Source organism: Hippocampus zosterae, chromosome 5 (genome assembly GCF_025434085.1).
Source record: "Hippocampus zosterae strain Florida chromosome 5, ASM2543408v3, whole genome shotgun sequence".
In the NCBI taxonomy this organism is placed as follows: Eukaryota; Metazoa; Chordata; class Actinopteri; order Syngnathiformes; family Syngnathidae; genus Hippocampus; species Hippocampus zosterae.
This window is the reverse complement of record NC_067455.1, coordinates 2,492,807-2,517,001: the sequence shown is the minus strand read 5'-3', so window position 1 is coordinate 2,517,001 and position 24,195 is coordinate 2,492,807. Positions and strand designations below refer to the sequence as shown.

The 24,195-nt window shown below is 44.4% G+C and overlaps 3 protein-coding genes and 1 non-coding gene across 4 annotated transcripts; 2 read left to right on the top strand and 2 right to left on the bottom strand.

Annotated features, from left to right (window-relative positions):
• Positions 1 to 37: 37 nt before the first annotated feature.
• lpcat3 (lysophosphatidylcholine acyltransferase 3) lies at positions 38 to 12,360 on the bottom strand. Its single transcript, XM_052065177.1, has 13 exons — positions 12,036 to 12,360; positions 10,367 to 10,474; positions 7,337 to 7,443; positions 5,913 to 6,006; positions 5,637 to 5,674; positions 4,964 to 5,142; positions 4,773 to 4,881; positions 4,596 to 4,682; positions 3,954 to 4,117; positions 3,370 to 3,517; positions 2,953 to 3,108; positions 2,032 to 2,162; positions 38 to 1,591 (listed from the first exon to the last, which is right to left on the bottom strand). Exons 1-12 carry the CDS (start codon positions 12,166 to 12,168, stop codon positions 2,043 to 2,045), a joined length of 1,443 nt encoding a protein of 480 aa, XP_051921137.1. The 5' UTR covers positions 12,169 to 12,360; the 3' UTR covers positions 38 to 1,591; positions 2,032 to 2,042.
• A 520-nt stretch (positions 12,361 to 12,880) lies between these two features.
• Positions 12,881 to 12,936, bottom strand: LOC127601522 (U7 small nuclear RNA). The gene has a single exon (XR_007962586.1). It is a non-coding gene; the product is annotated as a U7 small nuclear RNA (small nuclear RNA).
• Positions 12,937 to 14,942: 2,006 nt separating this feature from the next.
• tpi1b (triosephosphate isomerase 1b) lies at positions 14,943 to 21,363 on the top strand. Its single transcript, XM_052065308.1, has 7 exons — positions 14,943 to 15,138; positions 16,987 to 17,110; positions 17,186 to 17,270; positions 17,357 to 17,489; positions 19,187 to 19,272; positions 20,612 to 20,699; positions 20,804 to 21,363. The coding sequence occupies exons 1-7, from the start codon at positions 15,030 to 15,032 to the stop codon at positions 20,920 to 20,922; spliced, it is 744 nt and encodes a 247-aa protein (XP_051921268.1). The 5' UTR covers positions 14,943 to 15,029; the 3' UTR covers positions 20,923 to 21,363.
• A 689-nt stretch (positions 21,364 to 22,052) lies between these two features.
• LOC127600609 (zinc finger protein 354C-like) lies at positions 22,053 to 23,689 on the top strand. The gene is made up of 2 exons (XM_052065299.1): positions 22,053 to 22,323; positions 22,405 to 23,689. Exons 1-2 carry the CDS (start codon positions 22,158 to 22,160, stop codon positions 23,028 to 23,030), a joined length of 792 nt encoding a protein of 263 aa, XP_051921259.1. The 5' UTR covers positions 22,053 to 22,157; the 3' UTR covers positions 23,031 to 23,689.
• Positions 23,690 to 24,195: the final 506 nt, after the last annotated feature.

Genomic DNA, 24,195 nt, shown 5'->3' with positions numbered 1-24,195 from the left:
GACGTCATAGCAGAAGAAGACAACAGGACCATATCAGTTTTGAAATGCAGCACTTTTTTAAATTACTCAGCATTAGAAAATCGTATTTTTAAAAAAAATCACATTTCCCCCATGGGTCCGTCCCATTGTTTTTATAAAAAAGATCTTTTTTAAAAACATTTGGTAGGAATAAGGCATAAAATAAACAGGAAACCATTGAAATCGCCATTAATCATGGTCATGGGGATGTTTTAAAAAAAATTGAAAGGCAGATGCTGGAGGCAGTTTGCAGAGTAGGATGACGATGAGATGCATCCCCAGTTGAGGCAGCACAGGTGACGCACACAATGTTCCTCAGCAGCTGCTTCATAATGAGATAACCGTCACCCCCACCCCTTAAAAAATGAGACGACTTCAAATAACAACACAACTGCTCCTTTTCATACACGAACAAAACAGCTGAATGAAGTGGCAACGATCAAGTCAGGGAAAGAACATCCATAGACTGGAGCAAGTGACAAGAGTGATTTCCGTATTACAAACTACAAAATATTGCCATTGGCTTATAAAATCGAGTCTTTTTGTTTCAAACACAAATTACAAGCAAAGGTAAAACAGCGAAAACATTCATGAACACAAGGCCATGTTGAGTCGGTTGTTTTTGTGTCTGTACAATAGCTCATAGAAATGAGGGCACCCCTCACATTTTATATTAGCACATCTGAAGAACTGACACTTCACTGCGATGAAAAGTAGGTGATATTTTCACTGGGGGGGGGGTGGACTCATTTTTGTTGTTGTTGTTATAGACAATGACTGTGTTTACTTATTTTGAAGACGCATCAACTTGACAACAACAAAAGTTGATGATTTATTTTGTGGGGACAGCAAATGTACACTGACTAATTAGCAAGTAGCAAAGTGTCATTTCTTTCATGTTGTCCCATGAATAGAAATCATAAAATATTGCCAAAATGTGAGGGGAGCCCTGACTTTTGTAAGCTACTGTGTACGTGCGAATTGCAGCACTAGTATCTTGATCTCACAAATCAATGGGCATCATTTGTTCTTGCAAGGCGCAGCAGCAGCAGCAGCAGCAACAGCAGCAGCGTTTTATTGTTACATTCCAAAAGCGCGCTGACTCCTCGCTTCCACCTCATGTGAAGCTTTGCTGATGCCGCTGTAGTTTGGAGACGGCGAACTTAAGAATCATGAAAAAAAAAATAATAATAATAAATAAAAATTAAACTAAAATTATTGGCCAACGCCAGGCTCCGAACCCGTGACTGCTGAGTGCAAATAGTATATTCCAGAAGATTAAAAATAAGAATTCAATTGTGAAGTTGCTTGCCCCTAACGGGTTCCCCAGTTAGCCCGTGTGGCACAATGGTCGTTTTTCCTGTAAACATTTTTCCAAAAATGTTTATAAAAACGTCCTTACTTTTTACACAAAATATATAGAGATTTATTTTCACATGGAAATATGTGTGTGTGTGTATATATATATATATACACACACACGCGCACACACACACACACATTTAAAGGCCTTAAAATATTTTCTTTTCCGCTCCTTTTGAAAATCACAGTTCGCTTCATTGGAGATTTTGACCTGCAAAGGAAGCAGAGAGACACTTGAACATCTTTTTTTTAAAGCTAGTTAACATGCTCCAAAACAACAACTCTGAGTCGAGTAAAAAATCTTATGACATATGCCTACTCGCTTGAGCTTGTACTAGTAAACTTCAATTGTGTACTTGTAGCCCCAAAACGGCATAAGTAGTGGGGGGGGGGGGCAAAAAAAAAAAACAGGTAAAATTGTTCTATTACTGATCTGAATTGTTTTATGAGTCAGAGTGTACTAGTACATGGACCTTGAGCTGGATGTCGACTAAAAATGCTCCAACAGGTTTCCATCCTGCAGATGTGACGCAATGTACTGAACGATATCCAGCTTGTGTGATGCGCAGTGTTTCCAATGCACGTGTAGAAAAACTCTTCTTCGAATTTTCGAGGACAAACTCTACACCAGGTCGTGCGGCGTCTGCGTACCGAGCCGTCGTTTAATCCTGCTTTTGCGGGCTGCGTTCCTTCTTAGGCACCAGCGCCTTCCTCAGGTAGGGCACGATTAAAAACGCTACGAGGAAGAAGACGTGACCGCAAAAGTACACCGAGAAGTACACCTGCAACACAAAAAGCAGAGATAGCCATCGTCAGGACGTACAAATGCACAATGTCGCAACTCCTCTCAGATGATTGGTACTTTGGTACTCAAAGCGCTTCACACTGTTACCTCGCTGAGCGACAAATGACGCAACATCACGGTTCAGTATCTGAACTGATCCATGCCTCCCCCAGATTGTCTGTCTACATGTGTTGCTGCACTGTTTGAGTTCAATCTGCATATGGCGCTGTGATATCGATGCAACAGTATTTTGTGTCAGCATTATGCTGGCAGACTAAAAAGCTACAATATACATGAAAGCATCACTGAATTAAACACAAATCAAATTTGTAACAGTTAAAAGTTGCACAAGAGTCAAACATATTAAAATGAAACTTGATTCAGCCAGTTTAAACTTTTTTTTTTAAAAATCCAGTCTTTTTTACTTTTCATGTACAGTACATTTTTTTAGAGACAGTTCAGTTGTATTTAACTTTTAAGTACATTACAATAGAGGGCATTTACTCTTTGGTAACTGTTTGTTTATAAAAATTTAAGTCAGTCTTTTATTGTGAAAATATGCAGCTTTTATTCTTTTAACATTCAGTTTATAATATCGTAGTGAGTATTTTACCTTTCAGGGTGGCCTGAATACTTAAAAAAAAAGAAAAGAAAACAAGAAACCCACAACAGCAGATGTGAGGAAGCATTGTGATAAGACTAATTTTTTCCCCCAAAGCACAACTCGGTCAACTTTTGGTCCGAATGTCTGGATCCTTCTTGTCTGTACACGACGCTTCGCAACGCACCTTGAGCCATTTGTCGTAGAAGAAGATGCAGAAGGGCACCAGCGCGTAGCCCATGAAGAGCCAGTGAATGATCTGCTGGATGATGTAGATGAGAGGCAAAAGTGGCCCCTTGGACAAACGACTCAGCATTGGACTGTCCCGCACCAAGGCCTGATACTGTCACAGCAGAAACACACACACACACACACACACCGGGATTATTTTTTTTTTCTTCTCCTCGTAAAGTGGGCCGCTTGCCAAATTAAGATCAGAGTCAATATTTAATATTACGCGCATTTAAAAGGGAGATGCATCGGATCAATACGCTTGAGAACAAGACGCACAAGTCTCGTCATTAAAAACGCTGTGCGGGGTTTCAATGAGGCAAACGCGGGGGGGAATGATGACTTGAAAGGTCTGAGATAAGAATGACAATACCTGTCGCTCGACGGTGATGATGAAGAACTCCATGGAGAAGCACATGAGGTATCCCGAGTGAAGACCGTGCCATAAAGTCAAGAAGAGCAGAGTGGACACATGGGAGAGCGTCTTGTTGCCCAAGAACTTCAGCCGCTTGAACACGTGCCTGGAAAACCCAGAAACAGAAACGACGGTCAGGAAAATATTTCAATCCTAAAGCTTAACACTTCGTTTGACACTCTCGTTTTGGTTAAAGCACACCATGAATGTGACAAGTCGCTTGGGCTGACCACCGCCGCCCCCTCCCCCATTTTGGCCTTTTTTACTGCCGCTTCTCCGCACCCCTCCTGTTTGAGTTGGTCAACGTGTTAAGGAGCAAAGTGAGGCTTGGGCTGACCACCGCCGCCCCTCCCCCATTTTGGCCTTTTTTACTGCCGCTTCTCCGCACCCCTCCTGTTTGAGTTGGTCAACGTGTTAAGGAGCAAAGTGAGGCTTTTGCTTCCACTGATTGGGTGAAAAGGACCACACATTTTTGAACCCGATGTACAAAAAATAAAATAAAATACGCCATTTCAAGTTTCTTTTCTAGTTGCCGCACTAACCTGGCGGCCCAGGCGTTGGTGTTGATGTTAAAGGAGGCGATGGTCCCCCCAAAGAGCGGCGTGGTCTCGAAGAGCCACACCTTGACGTTGGCGCAAGCGTCCCACTGGTGCTGGCCCTCCCTCATGCCGTTGTAACCCAACCCGGCCAAGATGCAGACGCCCTCCTGCAAACGCATCATCATCATCATCATCACTGTCACGTTTGCCGAGTACCATATTGTGGTCACGAGAAGACGTTTGCTTGTCTTGTGCAGGTAAGCCATTTTAAACTAAAAAGAAAAACTTTTCTGTAGTCAGATTCGGAATTTCTAAATCCAACTGGAAGGGGCTCTCGCCCGTCAACACGACGAGGGAGCGGAGATTTGGGAGCGAGGTCAAGCGCTCATCGTCATCAATATATCCTCAGTTGTCAAGTCGCACCCGAGTTTAAGTCCCAGGACCAACTAGCCAAACTATGAAACAAAACAGCCTATGGTACATCGATTTATTTATACGATGAATGTTCAGAGGGCTTGAAATTAATGAATATTTTGGCATCCCGCTCCTATTTTGTGACGTGATCGTCGAATTGTTGTATTAACTTTGCAATGGCAAGCAAGTCTTGTACTCTTGTGTCATAGGCAGACGGCCATTCACACTTACCGCTATGAGCCAGCAGCAGACATATTTATACAATATGATTTTGGCCCAAATCATAATGAATAAGCAGCGATACCAGAACGGGTGAGCCTGCGGAGAAAAACACAAAAGTGACACAAGACTCGGGGCCACCCCCCCCCACCCCCCTCCAGGGCCTCAAATGGCAATGCCAATACTAACGTCATACTCATCCGTCAAGTAGTAGCTCTCTTGGAAATGAGGACCAAATATTGCAAATATGACCAGAAAGAGAAAACCCAGAGAGAATCGCTTCGCAGCCGGTACGACGCTAGAAGGACAAAACGTGAAAAAGACGGTGAGATGGGCAAAGCCGCGCCATCCGCCGAAAAGGGCGAGCCGACTTCCTTTACCTGTTTGGAGGCTTTCCCGGGCTGTCGCTGAGCTCCCCCGCCACCAGCTTCTGGTAGCTGCGCAGCGTGAACTGCGGGCCCACCAGGAAGCCGCCGTAGAAGTAAGAGAAACCGAGCACCTCCAGCAGCGAGGGCACGCGCGGCAGGGCGGCGCTCTTCTGCTGCGCGCTGAGCTCCGCCTAAGCGGTGAGCGGAGAAAACATTTGGATGGACAGTTAAGATTTCAGCTGGGGGGGAGGAAACACAAAGCCAAGAGTGCCCGTAATCGCAAAAAAAAATCCCGAAATCTGCATTCATTGCCTATTTGCGTTTGCCAAAACATTGTACTCGTTTTTGTATTTACGTTGCCCACAACGTCCACCTGTTCTAGTGACGGCTCCTTACAACGCACGTAAAACGAGGCGGAGAGCGATCGTTTCAAAACTTTTTCCCGCCAGTGCAAGTGAGAGGTCACGTGAGTGGCGGGTAAAGTTTTGAAGCAATTTCTCCCGGTCTCATTTATTCACATTATGCAAAAAAAATCTGCCATTGATTCTCCTCCCGACCAAATGAATGTTTAGCATTTTGCAGGTCTACCAAGTGCAGTGGCCGGTGAGTGCATGTGGAGAAGACAAACACAAAAGCAGAAAAAAAATCAAATAAAATAAAGAAGCAATGACATCAACCAACTCACAGATTCTTTCCCGCCGTCATAGTAATCAAATGCCAAACCTGGAATCAGAAAGCGTAAAAAAAAAGGGGCGTAAGGAACCGTGTTAGGGTGGCTAATGAATGAAATCATGACCTTGAAGCAAGGAGGGCCGGCGTGCGCAAGCGGTTAATGGCCGTGATAAAAGCGCTGATAGACGGCGGTCGTAAAACAGAAAGCGCAGACGCCTGCTTTGGCCAACGGAGGCTATACGTAAATTTCCCCCAGCGTGGGACAAATAAAGGATATCTTATCTTATACCAATCAGTTTGAGCGTGAGGACGCAATGAGGCATCGTCCATTTGATGTCGTACTCCTCCGTCGCTGTGAAGTAATAGCCTGCCAGCAGGTATAACTGTAAAAAAAAAAGGGTGGGGTGGGAATTTCCATAAACATGCCCCGTTCGTAAGAACGACTGGGAAACAAAACAGCACATTAGCTAAACAAGTTAACGCAAATGTGAGGACCAAAAAATAAAAATAAAAAAACTTGATCTGAGCACATATTCAAAACATCGACATTTTACAAATACGCTATGTTAATGTACATTCGCTCACGGCTAGAGGGAACGACGGGTTATTCATTAACGCGCGATAGAGATTATTAGGGTGGAAAAGGAACATCGAGAAAGGACCGGAGAAACGACGGAGAAGAAAAATGAGGACTTTCACCCTCGAAAACTCGACGGACCGACGCCTTGGGACGCCTCTTCATTCATCGATCTCGTCGAAAAGCAGAGATTAGGAAATCATCTCCTGGGACGCGCACTCTGTGTACGGCGCACGGTGATTAATTTTAGAGGTGGTGGACTCCCTGTGACGCGCTCAGCAATTGGTTGACCTTTTTAAAACGCATTTCAGCTTTTCCACTTGTTTTTTTCCGAATTGTTCAAATGAGATTTCAATACGACTCTTAAAATGCTCATACGGGCTCCTGCTCAACCGACAAGATAAGCGTGTGGAATGTGGGGAAACGATTGTCTGAATGCAGAATAGGGCTTTTGAAAATCTTCATTTCTTTCATTCATTCATCTTCCGTACCGCTAGATCCTCACTAGGGTCGCGGGGGGTGCTGGAGCCGATCCCAGCTGTCTCCGGGCAGTAGGCGGGGGACACCCTGAATCGGTTGCCAGCCAATCGCAGGGCACACAGAGACGAACAACCATCCACGCTCACACTCACACCTAGGGACAATTTAGAGTGTTCAATCAGCCTGCCACGCATGTCTTTGGAATGTGGGAGGAAACCGGAGCACCCGGAGAAAACCCACGTAGGCCCGGGGAGAACATGCAAACTCCACACAGGGAGGCCGGAGCTGGAATCGAACCCGGTACCTCTGCACTGTGAAGCCCACGTGCTAACCACTGGACTACCGGGCCCTGTATCTTCATTTCTATGTTTTTTTTAAACTTTTATTTCCGAGAAACATATGTTTGGTGCCCACGTGACCACAACATTCAACAGCAGAGTTGTACTTAGGAACAGTAGAATTTATTTCTAGAATGGTTGCTCGTAGGCATATTTAAAAAACGTGGCCATTTGATATTTGAAGTAGTGTTTTCATTTTTCTACATTTAGGAGATCATGATTTTTTTGGTTGTGCGCTGCTTGTGTTTGGAAAAAAAACAACAACTAATGAATAAAAAAAAGACGCCCCCCCCCCACCCTTCCATGAGGATTCCTCACCATTTGAAAGCTGAAGCTGCTGAGGATGGCCGTTACCGTCCTTCCCATGAGCCTCAGCATCAGGAACTGCACAAAGATGCATACTGCCGAGTGATAGATCTGGGAACCTGTCGGGGGGGGGGGGGGGGGGGGGGACACACAGATCAATCGGACTCGCTCGACTCGATGCGCTTCGCTTATTTCTACAAGTGACAGGTGAGCGCGGCAGCGGACACACTTCATTGGTGCGACAAGCTTCCGAGTCTTATTACACAAAGAGGAGAGAGATTAAGCAACAGACCTGCTGTGAGATCCAAAGAGCAGCCACCGACAAAAAAAAATAATAATAAGGGGGAGGGGGGGAAAAAAGAGAAAATGCATCAATGTGAAAAAGTCAACACATCGTTTCGGAAGGCACTACACAAGTTTTTTTTTTTTAAACTTCTATTTTTTTGGGGGGGAAAGGTGGCGGGGTGACGCCACCACAGAGAGGCACCGTGGTTAGCAAAGAGGAAATATCAGGCCATGAAACAGGAATGGGAATGTATTGCGACACAGATGGAACAAAGCCACACTTGGCAGTTGATGGTAAAAGTTCCGATCAAATGAGAGCCAACCGCGATAAACGAGCGAGCCAATTCCTGTCTGCCGTCTGATACAAATTTGCCACGCCGTCAGCCATTCGGTCAAAACACGCAAACTTTGTTCAGGCTGCAAGGCACAAAAGCAAAGCATGGTCTGCTGAATATTGTTTTTGTTTTTTTTTTAACCTGGCCGACCAAGCATTTTTATTTTCAATAGTGGTGTCATATTTGCTGCTGGCTATTTCGACCGAAAAGTTGTTTTGATTAAAATGGACTTATACATGTTCAGGTTAGAGCATTGGTGTCAAACTCAGGTCCTGGTGGGCCGCTGTCCTGCATGTTTTCCAAGTCTCCCTGTTGCAACACACCCGATTCAAATGATCGGGTTCAATGTCAGGTTTGCGCAGAGCTTGCTGATGATGCTCATGACACCCCTGGGTTAGAGTGTCGTATTTTTTTCTTATCTAGGAGTACATTACATTGATTAAATACAATTCAGTTCACTTTTAAAACTGGCCTCCTGCCCTAAACCTTTATTCCGGTACAGTTTTTTTTAGTAACTTCTATTCAATACATTTGATTTGATTCAATTATTGAAGTAACCTTTCTTTTTCACTTTTTTTTTTTGGGGGGTGGGGGGTAGTTTTCCTATATTTGAGCATGTGTTAATATTTAAACAGTGCATAATGCGACAGTGTCTTCAATAATCTAAAATATACGTTTTCGGAATAACACCTGCCTCATTAAAAAAAAAAAAACACACGACAAAATTATATTTCAGTGTTGGCCGTGATGGTTTGACATTTATTTTGACATATTTTTTCAGGTGATACTTAGTGGAAAATGTTTGCTGGATGAACTGTTTGATATGTTTTGTATACACATTTTCACTGTTTTTTTTTTTAACTACGAAGGACCTGCACCATGTTAAAAAAATGAAAATCTAAAATGGCCCTTGAGCAAAAATGCGAGGAATGCATTGCAGCTGTACAGAAGTTTGAAAATGAATGGCAGCGGTATAAAAAACATGGCCCACATACAGTATGTGGCGGGGATAAAATTGCAGCCATCGACAATGACTCGGATGAAATGCAATTATTGTATTTTGCTTTTGTTTGATTCCCTTCACTTGCATCTCCATCCACAAATGGGCTTACTGCAAGCAGCCTGAGGAGGTTTCCCCTCCATAAATAACTGAATTTGTTGGAAAACCTTTCAACTCGCACTCAACCGAGACTGCTTTGTATGCAAATACCACACAAATGCACATCGGTTCCCTGGGGGCGCTGAGCCATCGCTACAAGAAACGGCAAAATCAGCCTGTGGAAATGTTCGTTCCAAATCTCGCATGCAAAAACAAACCAAAAAAAAATGTAAAAGTGCATCAATAGACGCTCTCATGAGCCAGGAGATATAGACGCATGTGGTGATAAAAGTTGTGTGTGGTCTCCACACATATGGAGCACACTCATGCAACCACTGCTGGCCCGAGCAGAATTTTATTTGGGTCCTCCCAGAAAAAAAAAAACATGCTCGCACTTTGTGGTGGGCTGGTCGTGACCAGGGCATCTTGAGCAGTTGCTTGGTCTGCTGCTGCCCCTCAGAAAAAAAAAAATCACTCCAAGAGTTGACATTGGAGGAAAGAAAATTGGGCACACAATTGGCTGTTAAGCTCTCCGGCAGAGCGGATGGTTTCAACATTCATTCATTCATCTTCCGTACCGCTTGATCCTCACTAGGGTCGCGGGGGGTGCTGGAGCCTATCCCAGCTGTCTCGGGGCAGTAGGCGGGGGACACCCTGAATCGGTTGCCAATCGCAGGGCACACAGAGACGAACAACCATTCGCACTCACACTCACACCTAGGGACAATTTAGAGCGTTTAATCAGCCTGCCATGCATGTTTTTTGGAATGTGGGAGGAAACCGGAGCACCCGGAGAAAACCCACGCAGGCCCGGGGAGAACATGCAAACTCCACACAGGGAGGCCGGAGCTGGAATCGAACCCGGTACCTCTGCACTGTGAAGCCGACGTGCTAACCACTGGACTACCGGGCCGCCTTGGTTTCAACATAAAAAGCACAAACGAAAAAAACGTCCTCGACTTTTCACATACAGCATTTCAGGTATCTTCATTTTTTTTCTCTCTCTAAATTAGCCCTCTGTATAGTTTCCAGTAAATTGTGTTTGTGCGATTCACATCCCCATTGAGAGTGCGCACAGCTTCCCCGGAACTCTCATAGGCTTTTATTTTGAAGGTGGCCCACCTGGTGACACGATGGCTAGCTTGACTTGTCTTTTCGGCCTTGATTAATGAATTTGATAATTTGCTGTTACCCACCGGCAACCCCCCCCCCCCCCCATCCCCACCCCACACACACACACTTAAACCACTGGATAGACCTGCTGTCATCCGCATGGGCACAGGACAAGCTTGTAAACCTCTGTAAACCGTTTTTTCATCTCACCAAAGTTAAATGTGGCAAGAGCCAGTCCAGAGAACGTGTGGAACAGGTGGATAACGGTGGCCGACTGGTGGAACAAGAAACTCCGGTAGATCAATGCAAAGGGATATCCTGCAGGAGAGAGACAGTGGAGGAAATATCAACGCCGGCAACGACAGTGAGAGTTTCATGACATCCGATACAAGTTTAGTCGGTTTTGAAAAGCTCATCTTCAAACGTAAAAGTCAGCCGCAAAAGAGATCCGGTGTATAAACGACCAGAAAGGTGAGCTAAATATAGTTTTATTTGTCTCTTAAACCTCAGCCACTATTTCTTCTTTCCAAATGTGCGAGGCATTTGTCATTTCAAAACCATTCGCCTGATTTGAACGTAAAGATCCTCGAATAAAAGTTGAAAGTCTGCGTTTAAAGCACATCTTTATCTTCAAATCCATTGAAGAGGTGTTTCGCTCTTTCCGGGACAGTGATCACGACAGTGGGAAGCTATTCAAAGTGCCTTCTCCTATGCAAATAAATCTTAGGGTGGGGGGGGATCCTTAAGAATATTGATGTAGGTTGAAGTGCTTCCTCTTGGAAAATGTCCCTTTTGTCAAAACATGTACGGAAACACAATCTTCAATGCATTACCGTTTTAAATATTCAACACAAAATGAGCGGCCAAACTGTATTGCTCAGTTTGTCAATACGTACGAGCACGAGTAATGCCCGCTTCTCATGTCCAGTTTAACAGGTGGGGCGAGGAAACCGCGGCAAAATATTTACAATTTGGAAGCACATAACTTGAGTCAAAAGTTGCCCACATTGCTGCTTTTGCAATGCCCGAAATGGACATTATGTCTTTGTTGTTAGTGCAAGCAGCGCATGACAGCCCAAACGTGCTTTGAACTAGAGAAGGCCTTTAAATCGACAAATCAACTTTAATTATTACCGATAAAACGGATTCATCACCCAGTCACTCTTTTTCCTAATTTCGGCCTTTAAAGAAGTGTTTGCCTTCAGACTACTAGGTTATGCAAGAGCCATTAAGCAACAAACAAGGACAGGGAACATGCAGACTATCAGATTTAGAGCCAGTATGTTGCCTTGCCTTGTGACCTTGCTGGCCTCGACGTGTGTCAGGGCAAAGTTCAGAGGAAAACCCATATAGAACACAGAACATTACATACATATTGGCATTCATCCATACAGTTCCATGTCAAGGCATACTGTCGGACGTAAATGTTACAGTTGCACAATGTTAACCCTGGAAGGTGTTTCCCTCGTTCAACCTTATAAAGTGATTATTGGACGCCTTACACACGACGAAACGGTTATTTCGACCACTTCATTTCAAACGAACGTTGGCCTCAAAGGGACGAGATGACACACAGTAAATCACTGCTCAAACGTTGTTTGATCGTTAGCTTCGTTTTAAAAAAGCTAACTTAACCGGCAATGCCCCCTCACGTTTTGACGTGTTTATAATACGCGTTATGGACAAGCACAATACAGTACTTAACATAACGGGCTCGTTTGTACTTGGGTAAACTCCGTTTGAAACTGTCACAACAGTGCATGGAAGACGTTATGGTGACAGTTGCACGCAACAACACAGTCGCTGCTACGGTACAAAACCAAAATGATTTCTCAACCAGCGCTGGTATTAACCCGAATTGTTAAACTGAAGAACTTACCGACCAAAATTGACAATATTAGACGAATAGCGGGTTCGGAAGAACCCAAAGAGTCCGAAATATTCTCCAGCCAGGGAAGCGCCATCTTTACTGTGGGCGGAAACGTCTCTACGCGATGGGTCACTGAACTCATCCACACGCTCTCTCACACACACATGCACTCACGCTAACACACACACACGCGCGCGTACGCAGTCAAGATAGACTACGTTGCGTGTGAACCCGCAGAGGTTTGGCCCCCTCCGACTTCTCAAAAATGGACCATTCTTCTGCCTCCTTCGACGTCGTCTCATCAAGTGAGCCAGTTGGGGCAACGTCGAGTGACGTGATTATGAATATAAAGCTAGAGAGCAGGAGCTCATTGGGTGAGAAAAAGAGTCCATCATCCCCAGCCAATCATGGAGCGTGTTCGTATGAATATTAATAAGTAGTCCCCTCAAATGAATGGTTCCACTGTGTTCAATCATATTGCGTCGTCACACGTTTAGATGTTTGCATTTTTTCACACGGTGCTATTTTTTAACTCTGAGGGCGTAAAGAAACTGGGAAATGGTCGTTGGGCGGAGCAAGCGTGCCTCCAAGTGGCTAGACTCAAGAACGCAGAATATTAGCATCCAAGTTTTTAATGACAGCGATTGTCATCGCAAGCATTCACATATGTATTTCTTCAAACCGTTGCCACTAATTGTGGGATTTACAATATAATAATATACACGATACACCTCTTTCAGTGACGATTCTCTGCTTCCCCGTTTTCATATAACAGCGACATTGGACGCCAATACTGTTAAATAAGGACTACAATGCAATTCTCTGCAACGTTGAGTTTTGATTTCAACCAGATGAGGGGCTTCTCTTTAAGAGAAACCTTCTAGACAAATATCTAAAGAGTTTCACATTCCTGACTTGCTAGACTAACTGTACTTGTTATATTACTTTAGAGGGATTACTTTTGGTCACGGTGTCGTCCAAGTCTTATTGCACCCCTCACGCCCCCACCTCGTTATTGTTCAAATAATTAACATGTAACTCTCAAACGACTAAGACGTTATAAATTGTGGTGGTTTGATCTTAAAAAAATTGACGGTAGTCTACTAATTATTCAGATTCAACTCCAAATCGACCAATCAGCTGTGTGGGCGACGACGGAGGAGCCAATCAAATGGCAAAACATTTATAAGCTTTTGTTAAATTGTTAATTATTATCATTTTATATTTAAGCATTATATTTATGTTAGTTACCTTAATTATACTCTGTTTAATACGTCCTAAAATATTCTTATGTTGCTTACATGTGATTGGGGAAGAAAAGCAGGAAGGTGGGTCGTTACCGGAAGGGGGAGTGTTCGTTCGAGAGTTAGGAGGCAGCCGTTGGAAAATAGATTAGATAGATAGATAGATAGATAGATAGATAGATAGATAGATAGATAGATAGATAGATAGATAGATAGATAGATAGATAGATAGATAGATAGATAGATAGATAGATAGATAGATAGATAGATAGATAGATAGATAGATAGATAGATAGATAGATAGATAGATAGATAGATAGATAGATAGATAGATAGATAGAGATGATACTTAATGTTACGTCCAGACACTGGCATACCAAGGTACGGGGGTTGCATTTTAGGTTAATCACTGTACTGCGCCGACGTGGAATCAGATGGGAGCCTTTTTCCACGCTGCAGAGCGGGCTAGTCTTTGAGAACCTCCTGAAGAAACATACCAAAGATCTTCAATTCCTTAATAATACCGTCACTTGTGTTATTATCCCATTAAAGACAGAGCTTTTGGTCACAGTGTCGTTTTCTTCACCTGCTTCCCAAGTGTTGAATATCCACATGTGAAGAAATAAGAAATATGTACTGTATATTAACATACATTAACTACATTATTGATAAATTGTGGTTTGAATTTCCTGATTTAACTTGAAGTTGGTGAATCGGGTTCGACACGGTGGTGGGATGACGGTGAAAAAGCGAATCGAGTGACGTAACATCACAAAATAGTACTGTATGACTTCTTCGAATTTATCTTTTGACTTTAATTTTTTCTTTATAAATGCGAGATCGACTCAACTGAACAGTCACTGTTTGGAAAGAGGCTTCAATCAAACGTTTTTTCTTTTCTTTTTTTGTTGCAAAAAATCAATATGTTTTTGTTTCAATTGGAATTAAAGCTCTCTGTGGCAGGTCATAAAATATTTTTTAAAGTAGGCTTAAAAACAAAGAAGGAAAGCAAGCAAGCAAGAAAAAATCCACCAAATTGGTGAATCATGGTGCCAGACTACAGATATGCAAGAGTCAACTTTTGCTACAAGTTGTACGTAATTGAATTTTTTGTTGCATTTTAAAAATTAGTACTTACATTTTCTACTTATGACATATATTTAATCGGGTTTGGAACCAGAAATGATTGTGTTTATTTGTTTGTTTGTTTGTTTCAATGGTCAAAAGTCTTATTTTTTATCACCTCATCTACAGTCAGGGTTTCATACGGTACAATGTACACGTATTCAGAATGATGCCCATCACGCTCATAATCAAGCAAGACCGAGTCTAATTAAAAAACAGCGTTTTACTGAGCGTAATTTCCTAGATCTGCTACTGGCATCTTTTTCATCCATCTGCTGTGGGTTTTTGTGACTTTGTTGAAAAATAAGTTGTAATTGTGAAAATGTCCAGTCGGACTCACTTGTTCAAGACTCTCTTTTGTAGTTACACAGTAGTAGCGAATGCGTTCATAGAGTGATTTTCCACACACACTGAACGCCTCATGACATTTTGCTCTTCCTCTTCCTGAAAGACGGAGGCGCGTTTGCGGGCGGTCCGACACAAGCCAATCAAGGCGGCCCAGAGGAGGAGCTAACATTTCTCTATTTTATAAATAAGACGAGCGGTTGTCAGGCGCCTGGTCTTTTTCTTCTTCGAAGACCATCTCGACTTCGCCCCTTTTCATTCGACAGAGAACACACCATCCAACGGCAAAATGAGCAGAAAATTCTTCGTCGGTGGAAACTGGAAGATGAACGGCGACAAGAAGAGCCTCGGCGAGCTCATTCAGACCATGAACTCCGCCAAGGTGGACCCCAATGTCGGTAAGGAAAGCACCATTGTCGTGTTCAGAAATCAGAAAGATGCGCAAAATATTAAACAGCTTGATTATAAACTATTTGCGGAAAGATTCGTGCAGATTAATAGAGATTTCAATTGGATTTCGTGTCACGTTCATCGGTCAATGGAGGGCGTGTTCGACAGCACGTAGTCCAGCTTTGCGGCTTCTGTTTACGGTGAGTTCGTGTATACCGACGACGTTTAACATCTGAATCTCTAATTGACATAACTAAACTGTTATACTGCATATGCAATACGTTCTGCTTTTATCCCGTTAAAGTCACTTATTCGGGTCTCCTGCAGGAGCAACCCCCCCCCCCCCAAAAAAAAACGATTACACAATGAATGTAACGATAACCCGAGGTTCTGTCGTGTCCGATTTTTCCAGTTGTGACTTGAAGGCAACACTTGGCAGAGCCCTCCCTTTTCATGCAGGCTTGATAAAACCCACTACAGTGAGTCTGAGTCTGCTTTCACAGTGTTTGTAATAACAGCCGCTCGCACAATGGAGATGCTGAGTTTGTTGAACCCAGTGTCCGCTGTCTGGTTTTCTTTTGTATAATACAGCTATTGTGTGTGCGTGTGTATATGTGTGTGTCCTTCACATGGCCACCCCCCACCACCACGCACACACACATACACACCAAAATTGTTGAACTATGCCCCGTCTCTCCATACACCCCTCGGAGTGCCGGCTAACGCACACTGTTTAGCCAGAATGTGACCCTGACAAGTGACCTTTTGCAGTGCGGTGCTGAACTTCATGCAAGAGTGTTTTGCAGAGAATTGACCTTTAGCACAGCATAAATGACACGGGGCTGTGTTTTAATATAGATGGCCTCGGGGGTACAGTTACGATTTGAATACCGGTGTATCAACTTCACTGCACTCTGTGCGATCCGACCATGCTCTACTTCCTTCGATAACATTCAACTGTTTGCCGATTTAGAAACGCTGGCTTCAGAATGTCTTTCTGTACCTCAATGTAATGACATTTGTGACACGGCATTGGTGCAATGGCGAAATCGAAACAGTTAGCACTAAAAGGGCCTGAAGGAAATACCTTTTTAGTTTGGGGATGCTTAGACACGATATACATAAATAAAATATACTTCTTCCGAGCCGCTTGATCCTCACTAGGGTCGCGGGGGGTGCTGGAGCCCATCCCAGCTGTCTCCGGGCAGTAGGCGGGGGACACCCTGAATCGGTCGCCAGCCAATCGCAGGGCACACAGAGACGAACAACCGTTCGCACTCACACTCACACCTAGGGACAATTTAGAGTGTTCAATCAGGATGCCACGCATGTTTTTGGAATGTGGGAGGAAACCGGAGCACCCGGAGAAAACCCACGCAGGCCCGGGGAGAACATGCAAACTCCACACAGGGAGGCCGGAGCTGGAATCGAACCCGGTACCTCTGCACTGTGAAGCCCACGTGCTAACCACTGGACTACCGGGCTAAAATATACTTATACATCAATAAAAAAAATTAAGCCTGCTTAGCGAACAAAAGAAGCTTTTAATTTGATTTATTTTTCTAATTGCAGCCTTTGCGATTTGGAAAATGATGTTCTACTACATCGCAATGTCAATTTTGTTCACAATCAGCATCGCTTTATTGTCATTCTACCACACCGTGAGTGCAAAGAAATGAAACGGACAAAACAATGCCAAGAGACAGGAAGAGTCCTCCAAATCGTATTTTACGGCGCCTTGTTTTTTGCAGATTAAAAAAAAAAAAAAATAAGCAGTCCCAGATTAAGCTCCTCAGCAGGGCAAATGTGGATCCTATAAGAAAACCAAACCCGAAAGGCACACTTTCTTTCTACAGAGGTGGTGTGCGGCGCCCCATCCATCTACTTGGACTTTGCCAGGTCCAAACTGGACGCCAAGTTTGGTGTCGCCGCCCAGAACTGCTACAAAGTAGCCAAGGGCGCTTTCACTGGGGAGATCAGGTATGTACAGTTCACGTGAATTTTTTTAAAAAATATGGCTCATCTTGACCTTCCATGACTTGCATTTGCCACCAGCCCTGCGATGATCAAGGACTGCGGCGTCCACTGGGTGATCCTGGGCCACTCGGAGAGGCGCCATGTCTTTGGCGAGAGTGACGAGGTGAGCGTGTGCGCGTTCAACCGTATAAGGATGCTGGAATAGTGCGCGGCCGGAGAACCAGAGCTCACCCGTTCTTGTCTCGCCAGCTCATCGGGCAGAAGACGGCTCACGCGCTGGAGAACGGCCTCGGGGTGATCGCCTGCATCGGCGAGAAGCTGGACGAACGGGAGGCGGGCATCACCGAGAAGGTTGTCTTTGCGCAGACAAAAGTCATCGCAGGTAAGATGGACAGTTCAAGGTGAAATACAAAATGCCAAACTGTAGCTGGGATGCGTTCTAGGGCCACTGGCAATTGGTGAAAATCGTCTCGCTTTCACCACTCCCATGCGCTTAAACAGACTTAGACATTAACATACACACTTGAATTTATTCAAGATTATTTGGTGCAGGGAGGAAATGTTTAAATGTCATAATATTTTTTTATGTTGAATGATGTTTAACAAAAAATAATAATAAATGGGGGCGGCCCGGTAGCCCAGTGGTTAGCACGTGGGCTTCACAGTGCAGAGGTACCGGGTTCGATTCCAGCTCCGGCCTCACTGTGTGGAGTTTGCATGTTCTCCACGGGCCTGCGTGGGTTTTCTCCGGGTGCTCCGGTTTCCTCCCACATTCCAAAAACATGCATGGCAGGCTGATTGAACACTCTAAATTGTCCTTAGGTGTGAGTGTGAGTGCGAATGGTTGTTCGTCTCAATGTGTGCCCTGCGATTGGCTGGCAACCGATTCAGGGTGTCCCCCGCCTACTGCCCGGAGACAGCTGGGATAGGCTCCAGCACCCCCCGCCACCCTAGTGAGGATCAAGCGGTTAGGAAGATGAATGAATGAATGAATGAATGTTTAACAAAAAATAATAATAAATGGGGGCGGCCCGGTAGCCCAGTGGTTAGCACGTGGGCTTCACAGTGCAGAGGTACCGGGTTCGATTCCAGCTCCAGCCTCCCTGTGTGGAGTTTGCATGTTCTCCCCGGGCCTGCGTGGGTTTTCTCCGGGTGCTCCGGTTTCCTCCCACATTCCAAAAACATGCGTGGCAGGCTGATTGAACACTCTAAATTGTCCCTAGGTGTGAGTGTGAGTGCGAATGGTTGTTCGTTTCTGTGTGCCCTGCGATTGGCTGGCAACCGATTCAGGGTGTCCCCCGCCTACTGCCCGGAGACAGCTGGGATAGGCTCCAGCAACCCCCGCGACTATAGTGAGGATCAAGCGGTTAGGAAGATGAATGAATGAATGAATGAATGAATGAATGAATGAATGAATAAATGGCCCCACAAATGTGTGTTGTACATAATGGACAATTTAATCACAGCATCATATTTTTCAAAAATGTATTTTGATCCTTCAATGTCTTAATTGCAAAATGAATTTCCCAGTTTTCCAGAGCTTTGTCAAGTCAAGTCAAGTCAAGTGTATTTCTCGAGCACTTTGAAACAGCCATCGCTGCATACAAAGTGCTGTACATGGAGCGAGTTAACATACACAATAAAGAGTAAGACGAATCCGTAATAAAGGCGGTAGAAAGCACCAAGCAGTAAAATCAAGAACAAATCTAAGATTTGTGTTTGTTTATTGCGTGTGGCTTCACAGGAACGACCATTCATCGTCTCCGACTGCTTCGTTCTTGTCGTGTCGCACACTCCGGGATTGCATAAACGAGTTCCCCTCACCTTTGCTGTCATGTACAAGCACAAATGCGATTGTTGGAATTGCAAGGGGGGTCTTATCTGACGGCTCTCGAAATCAAATATCACCCTGCGCCGGCTCTTTTCTTTTCGCAGCACACTGTTGATTGCGGAAAAACTGGACCTTGCTGCAATGTGGTGTGATAAACAAGCCCAAATACAAGTTTGGGCTCAAGCCTTTTGGGAATTCTGATTGGTGGAATTTCCAGTCGTCTTATCTCGTGTCTCATTTTGTTCCAGACAACGTCAAGGACTGGAGCAAGGTGGTGCTCGCTTACGAGCCGGTGTGGGCCATCGGCACTGGCAAGACTGCCTCCCCGCAGCAGGTAAAATCGGTCTCTTTGACGCCGTCGGTTGCTCAAAGCAGGAAAAGTACTCAAACTCGATACTTAAGCAAAGGGAACGGATACGCGAGTCACAAAACTTGTGTTATTTTTGTTATTTTGACTTCAAAATGGCGCCGCGAGAGTGGCTGCCTTTCCAGCAGCTCCTATATTTTGTTGTTCTACTTCTTACTTTCATAACTTTGCTGCTGTGAATTGGGAATTTCTCCATTGTGAGACTAATAAAGGTTTTTCTTATCTTATCTTAAAAATACGATACGTCGGGAAAAGTAGAATTACAGTTTCAACTCTGGTGCACTTGAAGGCAAGAAATGTACCAAAGTAACCGATTTATTTAGTTATTTTTACTGTCAATTATATCACGGGCCAACCGATTAATCACCCCTTTAAACTAGCCGATGTTTGTGTCTTTTACGTCGTTTAGCAGCAGTTGTACACATTTGACACTGGCCTCAATATTGACAACAACAAAATTCGATCCCACCTTGTGTCCTTAAATATATCAAATGAATTCTGTTGCCCTGTCATTCAAAACAATGTCAATCTCTTTTTAAATTTTTTTTTACAAGCAGCACCTAAGGAATCGACCTAGATGGCGCTATTTTATACACAACGTAAAGTCACGGTGTGTTTGGTGGGGGAATAATAATAAAAATAAAGCCATGGTGTAACAGAAATGTGCTAAATATGACACCTTCAACTACTAGAACTACAAACGCGTATGACAAGGATTCAGATTCTGATAACTTCATGTACTGATTGATTGCTTCTTCCTCCCATTGGATATTTGTGTGTCATTGTATTTATATGGGCCCGGTAGCCAAGTGGTTAGCACGTCGGCTTCACAGTGCAGGAGTACCGGGTTCGATTCCAGCTCCGGCCTCCCTGTGTGGAGTTTGCATGTTCTCCCCGGGCCTGCGTGGGTTTTCTCCGGGTGCTCCGGTTTCCTCCCACATTCCAAAAACATGCATGGCAGGCTGATTGGACGCTCTAAATTGTCACTAGGTGTGAGTGTGAGCGTGGATGGTTGTTCGTCTATGTGTGCCCTGCGATTGGCTGGCAACCGATTCAGGGTGTCCCCCGCCTACTGCCCGGAGACAGCTGGGATAGGCTCCAGCACCCCCCGCGACCCTAGTGAGGATCAAGCGGCTCAGAAGATGAATGAATGTATTTATGTGTTTATTTTTAATTCTGTTAATTGTATGTTCCATACAAAATATGCTTTTTATGAACAAACAGGAATATGATAATTGAAAATTCAATGACGTCATTGTACCACCGCTTCCAAGTTCACAGCACCTCCCTTGTCGTAAATTTGCAGGCTCAGGAGGTTCACGAGAAGCTGAGGGTGTGGCTCAAGTCCAACGTGTCCGAGGCGGTTGCTAACTCCGTGAGGATCATCTACGGAGGTTTGTCGCCGGGGCAGAGGGAAAAAAAAACAAAACAAAACAAAAGGCATCCATCTGACAAGCGTCCTGCGTGGGTCTCGGCTCCCGTGCGCAACTTCTTGCAGGTTCCGTCACCGGCGCCACCTCCAAGGAACTTGGCTCCCAGAAGGACGTGGACGGTTTCCTGGTCGGCGGCGCTTCCCTCAAGCCCGAATTCATCGAAATCATCAACGCCAAGATGTAGAGAATCTTGACGATCCATCAACTTCACACTTTGCCCCACCCCCTTTTCGATCATTCATCACTTTAAATTAAAGACCCTGTCATGCTCTCCTTGTATGTGTCTGGGGCGCGTCTCATTTTGAGGAACAGGATCGGAGCGGGTTGGCACATGCCCCCTGCAAACTTGTGTGCACTCGCCACTTCCACAACGAGCTGGAAAGACCATTCGCTCTTTCCTTGAAACGGTTACCGGCCCGTCTTCCAATCACATTTATAATGAGCGCGTGTCTCCTCTTGTGTTTCTAAGGCATCGTCTGTGGCTTCCCCCTCCCCGTACCGTAGCTGTACATGAGCCGCGCTCGCATTTGGCATTTCCATGACGTGTCCGTTGATGTTGTGTCACGGTAGATGGTTTTGAGGGTAACAAAGGTCTGAGGAAACCTAATAAAGCAATTTGAGATCCGTTGAGCGTCTTGTTTTGCTTCATTTGTGCAATTTGATGAATTCGGTGTGGCCTCTGAGGACCATAAAAACTGAACTGAGCACTGAAAAGAAAAAAGGCTCCCATACATTTGAGCTGAACGGCAAACTGTACAAACCTATATAAGAGACAAATCAAAAGTCTATGGACATCATGACATAAAAGTATGCAAGACATAACGCAATTATTCTCAGCAGAAGGCAAGTTATTTTTATTGACACTGACATTTTTAAATTGTAGTTATTTAATCATTTAACGTGAATACTTTTCATGACAAAATGCCATGATAGATGATCACATATTCTAAATTCCTAACAATGTTTTTGATTTTGAAGATTTCCATTAGTGGTTTTATTTAAATTTTATTTTATATTGTTAAATTATTATTATTGTTTCAGAGGACTAGTTAACATGACGCACCACCGGGCAACCGAGAAAGGCACCAGTGTTTTTATTTCCTGTATTTTATGTTGTAGTTGTCTAAAATGATTTATTAATAATTCTGAGGGCAAACATGATACATGATAGGACGAGGCAAAAATTAACAAACGACGGAAATCATTTTCTTAAATCTTATTCCATATTTGTATCATTTGAAACGATTTATGTGGCGCCGTCGTGCATTTGCACCTCCACTACGATAGGGGGAGCAAATAATCGAATAACCGACGGAAGCTCATTTCCGTATTTACAAGCGGACCGTGACGTTCAGGGTCCAGTAAAAACTACGTCTAGGCGGTGCAAATTGGAGCTTTTCCCTCTCCACGTCCGGCGACATGATGCTCTCCTTGAAAGCTTTTCTCAACGAGCGGCTGGCGGCGGTAGCGGACGAGATCTTCGGCGCCGTCGAGAAGACAATAGACGAGTACAAAGAGGAGCTTTGCCGCGTGAAGGACTTGGAGATCGGTCGCCTCAGGATGCAGCTCAGGCTTCTCAAGTCAGGTCGGTTTCACTGGCATCCACCAATCGAAAAACCTTCTTTGTATGTGCTTTTGTTTTAACGCCGTCCGTTCCTTTCGCTAGATGCATGTAACGGAGCCCAGCTGCAGGAGCACACCCATCAACACCTCCCTCCTCCCCCTCCTCAGAAGCACGAGGAGGGCGCATCAGCAGACACGGAGGCCCCCGAGTCACAGCACATGGAGGACGAAGGCAGTAGCAGTAGCTTGGAGCATCCCGGCGATGTTGCCCAAGTGAAGAAAGAACCCGAGAGGAGCCTCAGGGAGTTCTGGCTCGGCCACAGTTCAGAGCCTCTGGAGGACCTGGAGTCCGATATGAAAGATTTCATGTCCTCGGCGTCAGGCGTGAGGGCCGCCTTGCACGAGCCCATCTTGCCCTTCCACCTCTACCACTCCGGCGGCGTCGACGAGGGCAAGGAGAAGCCCTACAGCTGCTCGGTGTGCGACAAGCGCTTCGGCAACTGCTCCCACCTGGCCGCTCACATCAGGACGCACACGGGCGAGAGGCCTTACAGGTGTGACATCTGCAGGAAGAGCTTCATCACCACCAGCGCCCTCAACAGACACCAGACCATACACACCGAGGGTAAACACTACGTGTGCATTTATTGCAGCAAGGCCTTTAAATGGATGGAGTCTCTCGGAAGGCACGTGAGAATTGCCCACAAGAGGCCTAATGCGCCTCAATGACCTCGCCATGTTTGGAAAGAAATGTACATAGTCGTATTTATCATGTAAGTAGTATTTATTCAGCAGGTGGACTGTGTACCTCTGAGGTTTTAGGTTTGTGTTCTCCGGGTACTATGGCTTCCTCCCAGATCCCAAAACATGCCCGTTAGGTTCAGTCTAATTCAGTGATTCTTGAAGCAAATCAAAGTAGTGCCACCCTTATAACAAACTTTAAAATGTACTAGGCCCACTGCCGGTTTGTCCACATGGACCCGGCGATTGGGCAGCGACCAGTCCATCATCTCGTATCGGCTACCGTTCATTGAGGACAAACGCTTTAGAAAAGGGATTAATATTGACTAAATGGCATGTTTGCGAATGAAGTGGGGGCCTCTCTTTTGGACATCTGTCGACTCAGCAGCTTTTCCCTTTTACTTTTAATTTGAAAGTACTTGTGCAGTGTTGTCATTGCCATTTGTATGCGTACTTCCAGTTGTGAGGAAAAATGATTCAAATTATCGGTGTCTCCTGTCCTGTATGTTTTTCGACGCTGTGACTTTCGGCTCCCTATTGCCTTGGATGAGCCGGCTTGTCGTTGGCTACTTGGCAGATTCGTGTCACGTTGATGGTTTTGAAGGATGAGGAGCCTTAAGTAAATATAATAAACTGTTTAGAGACTGTTTTAGTGTCTTGTTTGCTTGCATTTACTCTAATAATGATTCCGTTCAAATAAATGTATTGTTCATAAAAGTTAAGTAAAGACTTAAAAGAGTAAACGTTCTACTATTGGCACAAAATGTTAAATCCAGCTAAACTGTACTTTACTGGATTAAAAAAACAAAAACAAACGTTTAAACCTCAATAACACTACGTACAGGTGTAATATTTTAATTCAAATATTCTTTTATGTACAACCATAGAGAGCACATGTACTGTACTACTTGTGGTAGCCGCCCTAGAAATTCCAGAATGAAGCAAGAACTTCCAGATTTAATTTTACTGGAAATTTTTCATATAGTTCAGAATAAATTTAAACACCAAAATCTTAAACCGCACCACATTTCATTAAAAAAAAAAAGTGCGAGTTTAATGCTAACATATACTGCAAAACAACTGTGGAGAGGCTCAGTAGAATTAGCATCAATGTTAGGGTAATTAACCTTCAAACATCTGCTATTTTAATAAA

What these genes read in the sequence shown, in the direction of transcription:
- lpcat3 (XM_052065177.1), bottom strand. Translation starts at nt 12,168, where the DNA reads ATGAGTTCAGTGACCCATCGCGTAGAGACGTTTCCGCCCACAGTAAAG. An exon ending in CCTCACGCTCAAACTGATTG is followed by an intron (nt 5,675 to 5,912) that starts GTATAAGATAAG and finishes TTCTGATTCCAG; the next exon opens with GTTTGGCATTTGATTACTAT. An exon ending in TCTGCTGCTGGCTCATAGCG is followed by an intron (nt 4,118 to 4,595) that starts GTAAGTGTGAAT and finishes ATGCGTTTGCAG; the next exon opens with GAGGGCGTCTGCATCTTGGC.
- tpi1b (XM_052065308.1), top strand. Translation starts at nt 15,030, where the DNA reads ATGAGCAGAAAATTCTTCGTCGGTGGAAACTGGAAGATGAACGGCGAC. An exon ending in TCTTTGGCGAGAGTGACGAG is followed by an intron (nt 17,271 to 17,356) that starts GTGAGCGTGTGC and finishes TTGTCTCGCCAG; the next exon opens with CTCATCGGGCAGAAGACGGC. An exon ending in AGACTGCCTCCCCGCAGCAG is followed by an intron (nt 19,273 to 20,611) that starts GTAAAATCGGTC and finishes GTAAATTTGCAG; the next exon opens with GCTCAGGAGGTTCACGAGAA.
- LOC127600609 (XM_052065299.1), top strand. Translation starts at nt 22,158, where the DNA reads ATGATGCTCTCCTTGAAAGCTTTTCTCAACGAGCGGCTGGCGGCGGTA. An exon ending in GCTCAGGCTTCTCAAGTCAG is followed by an intron (nt 22,324 to 22,404) that starts GTCGGTTTCACT and finishes TCCTTTCGCTAG; the next exon opens with ATGCATGTAACGGAGCCCAG.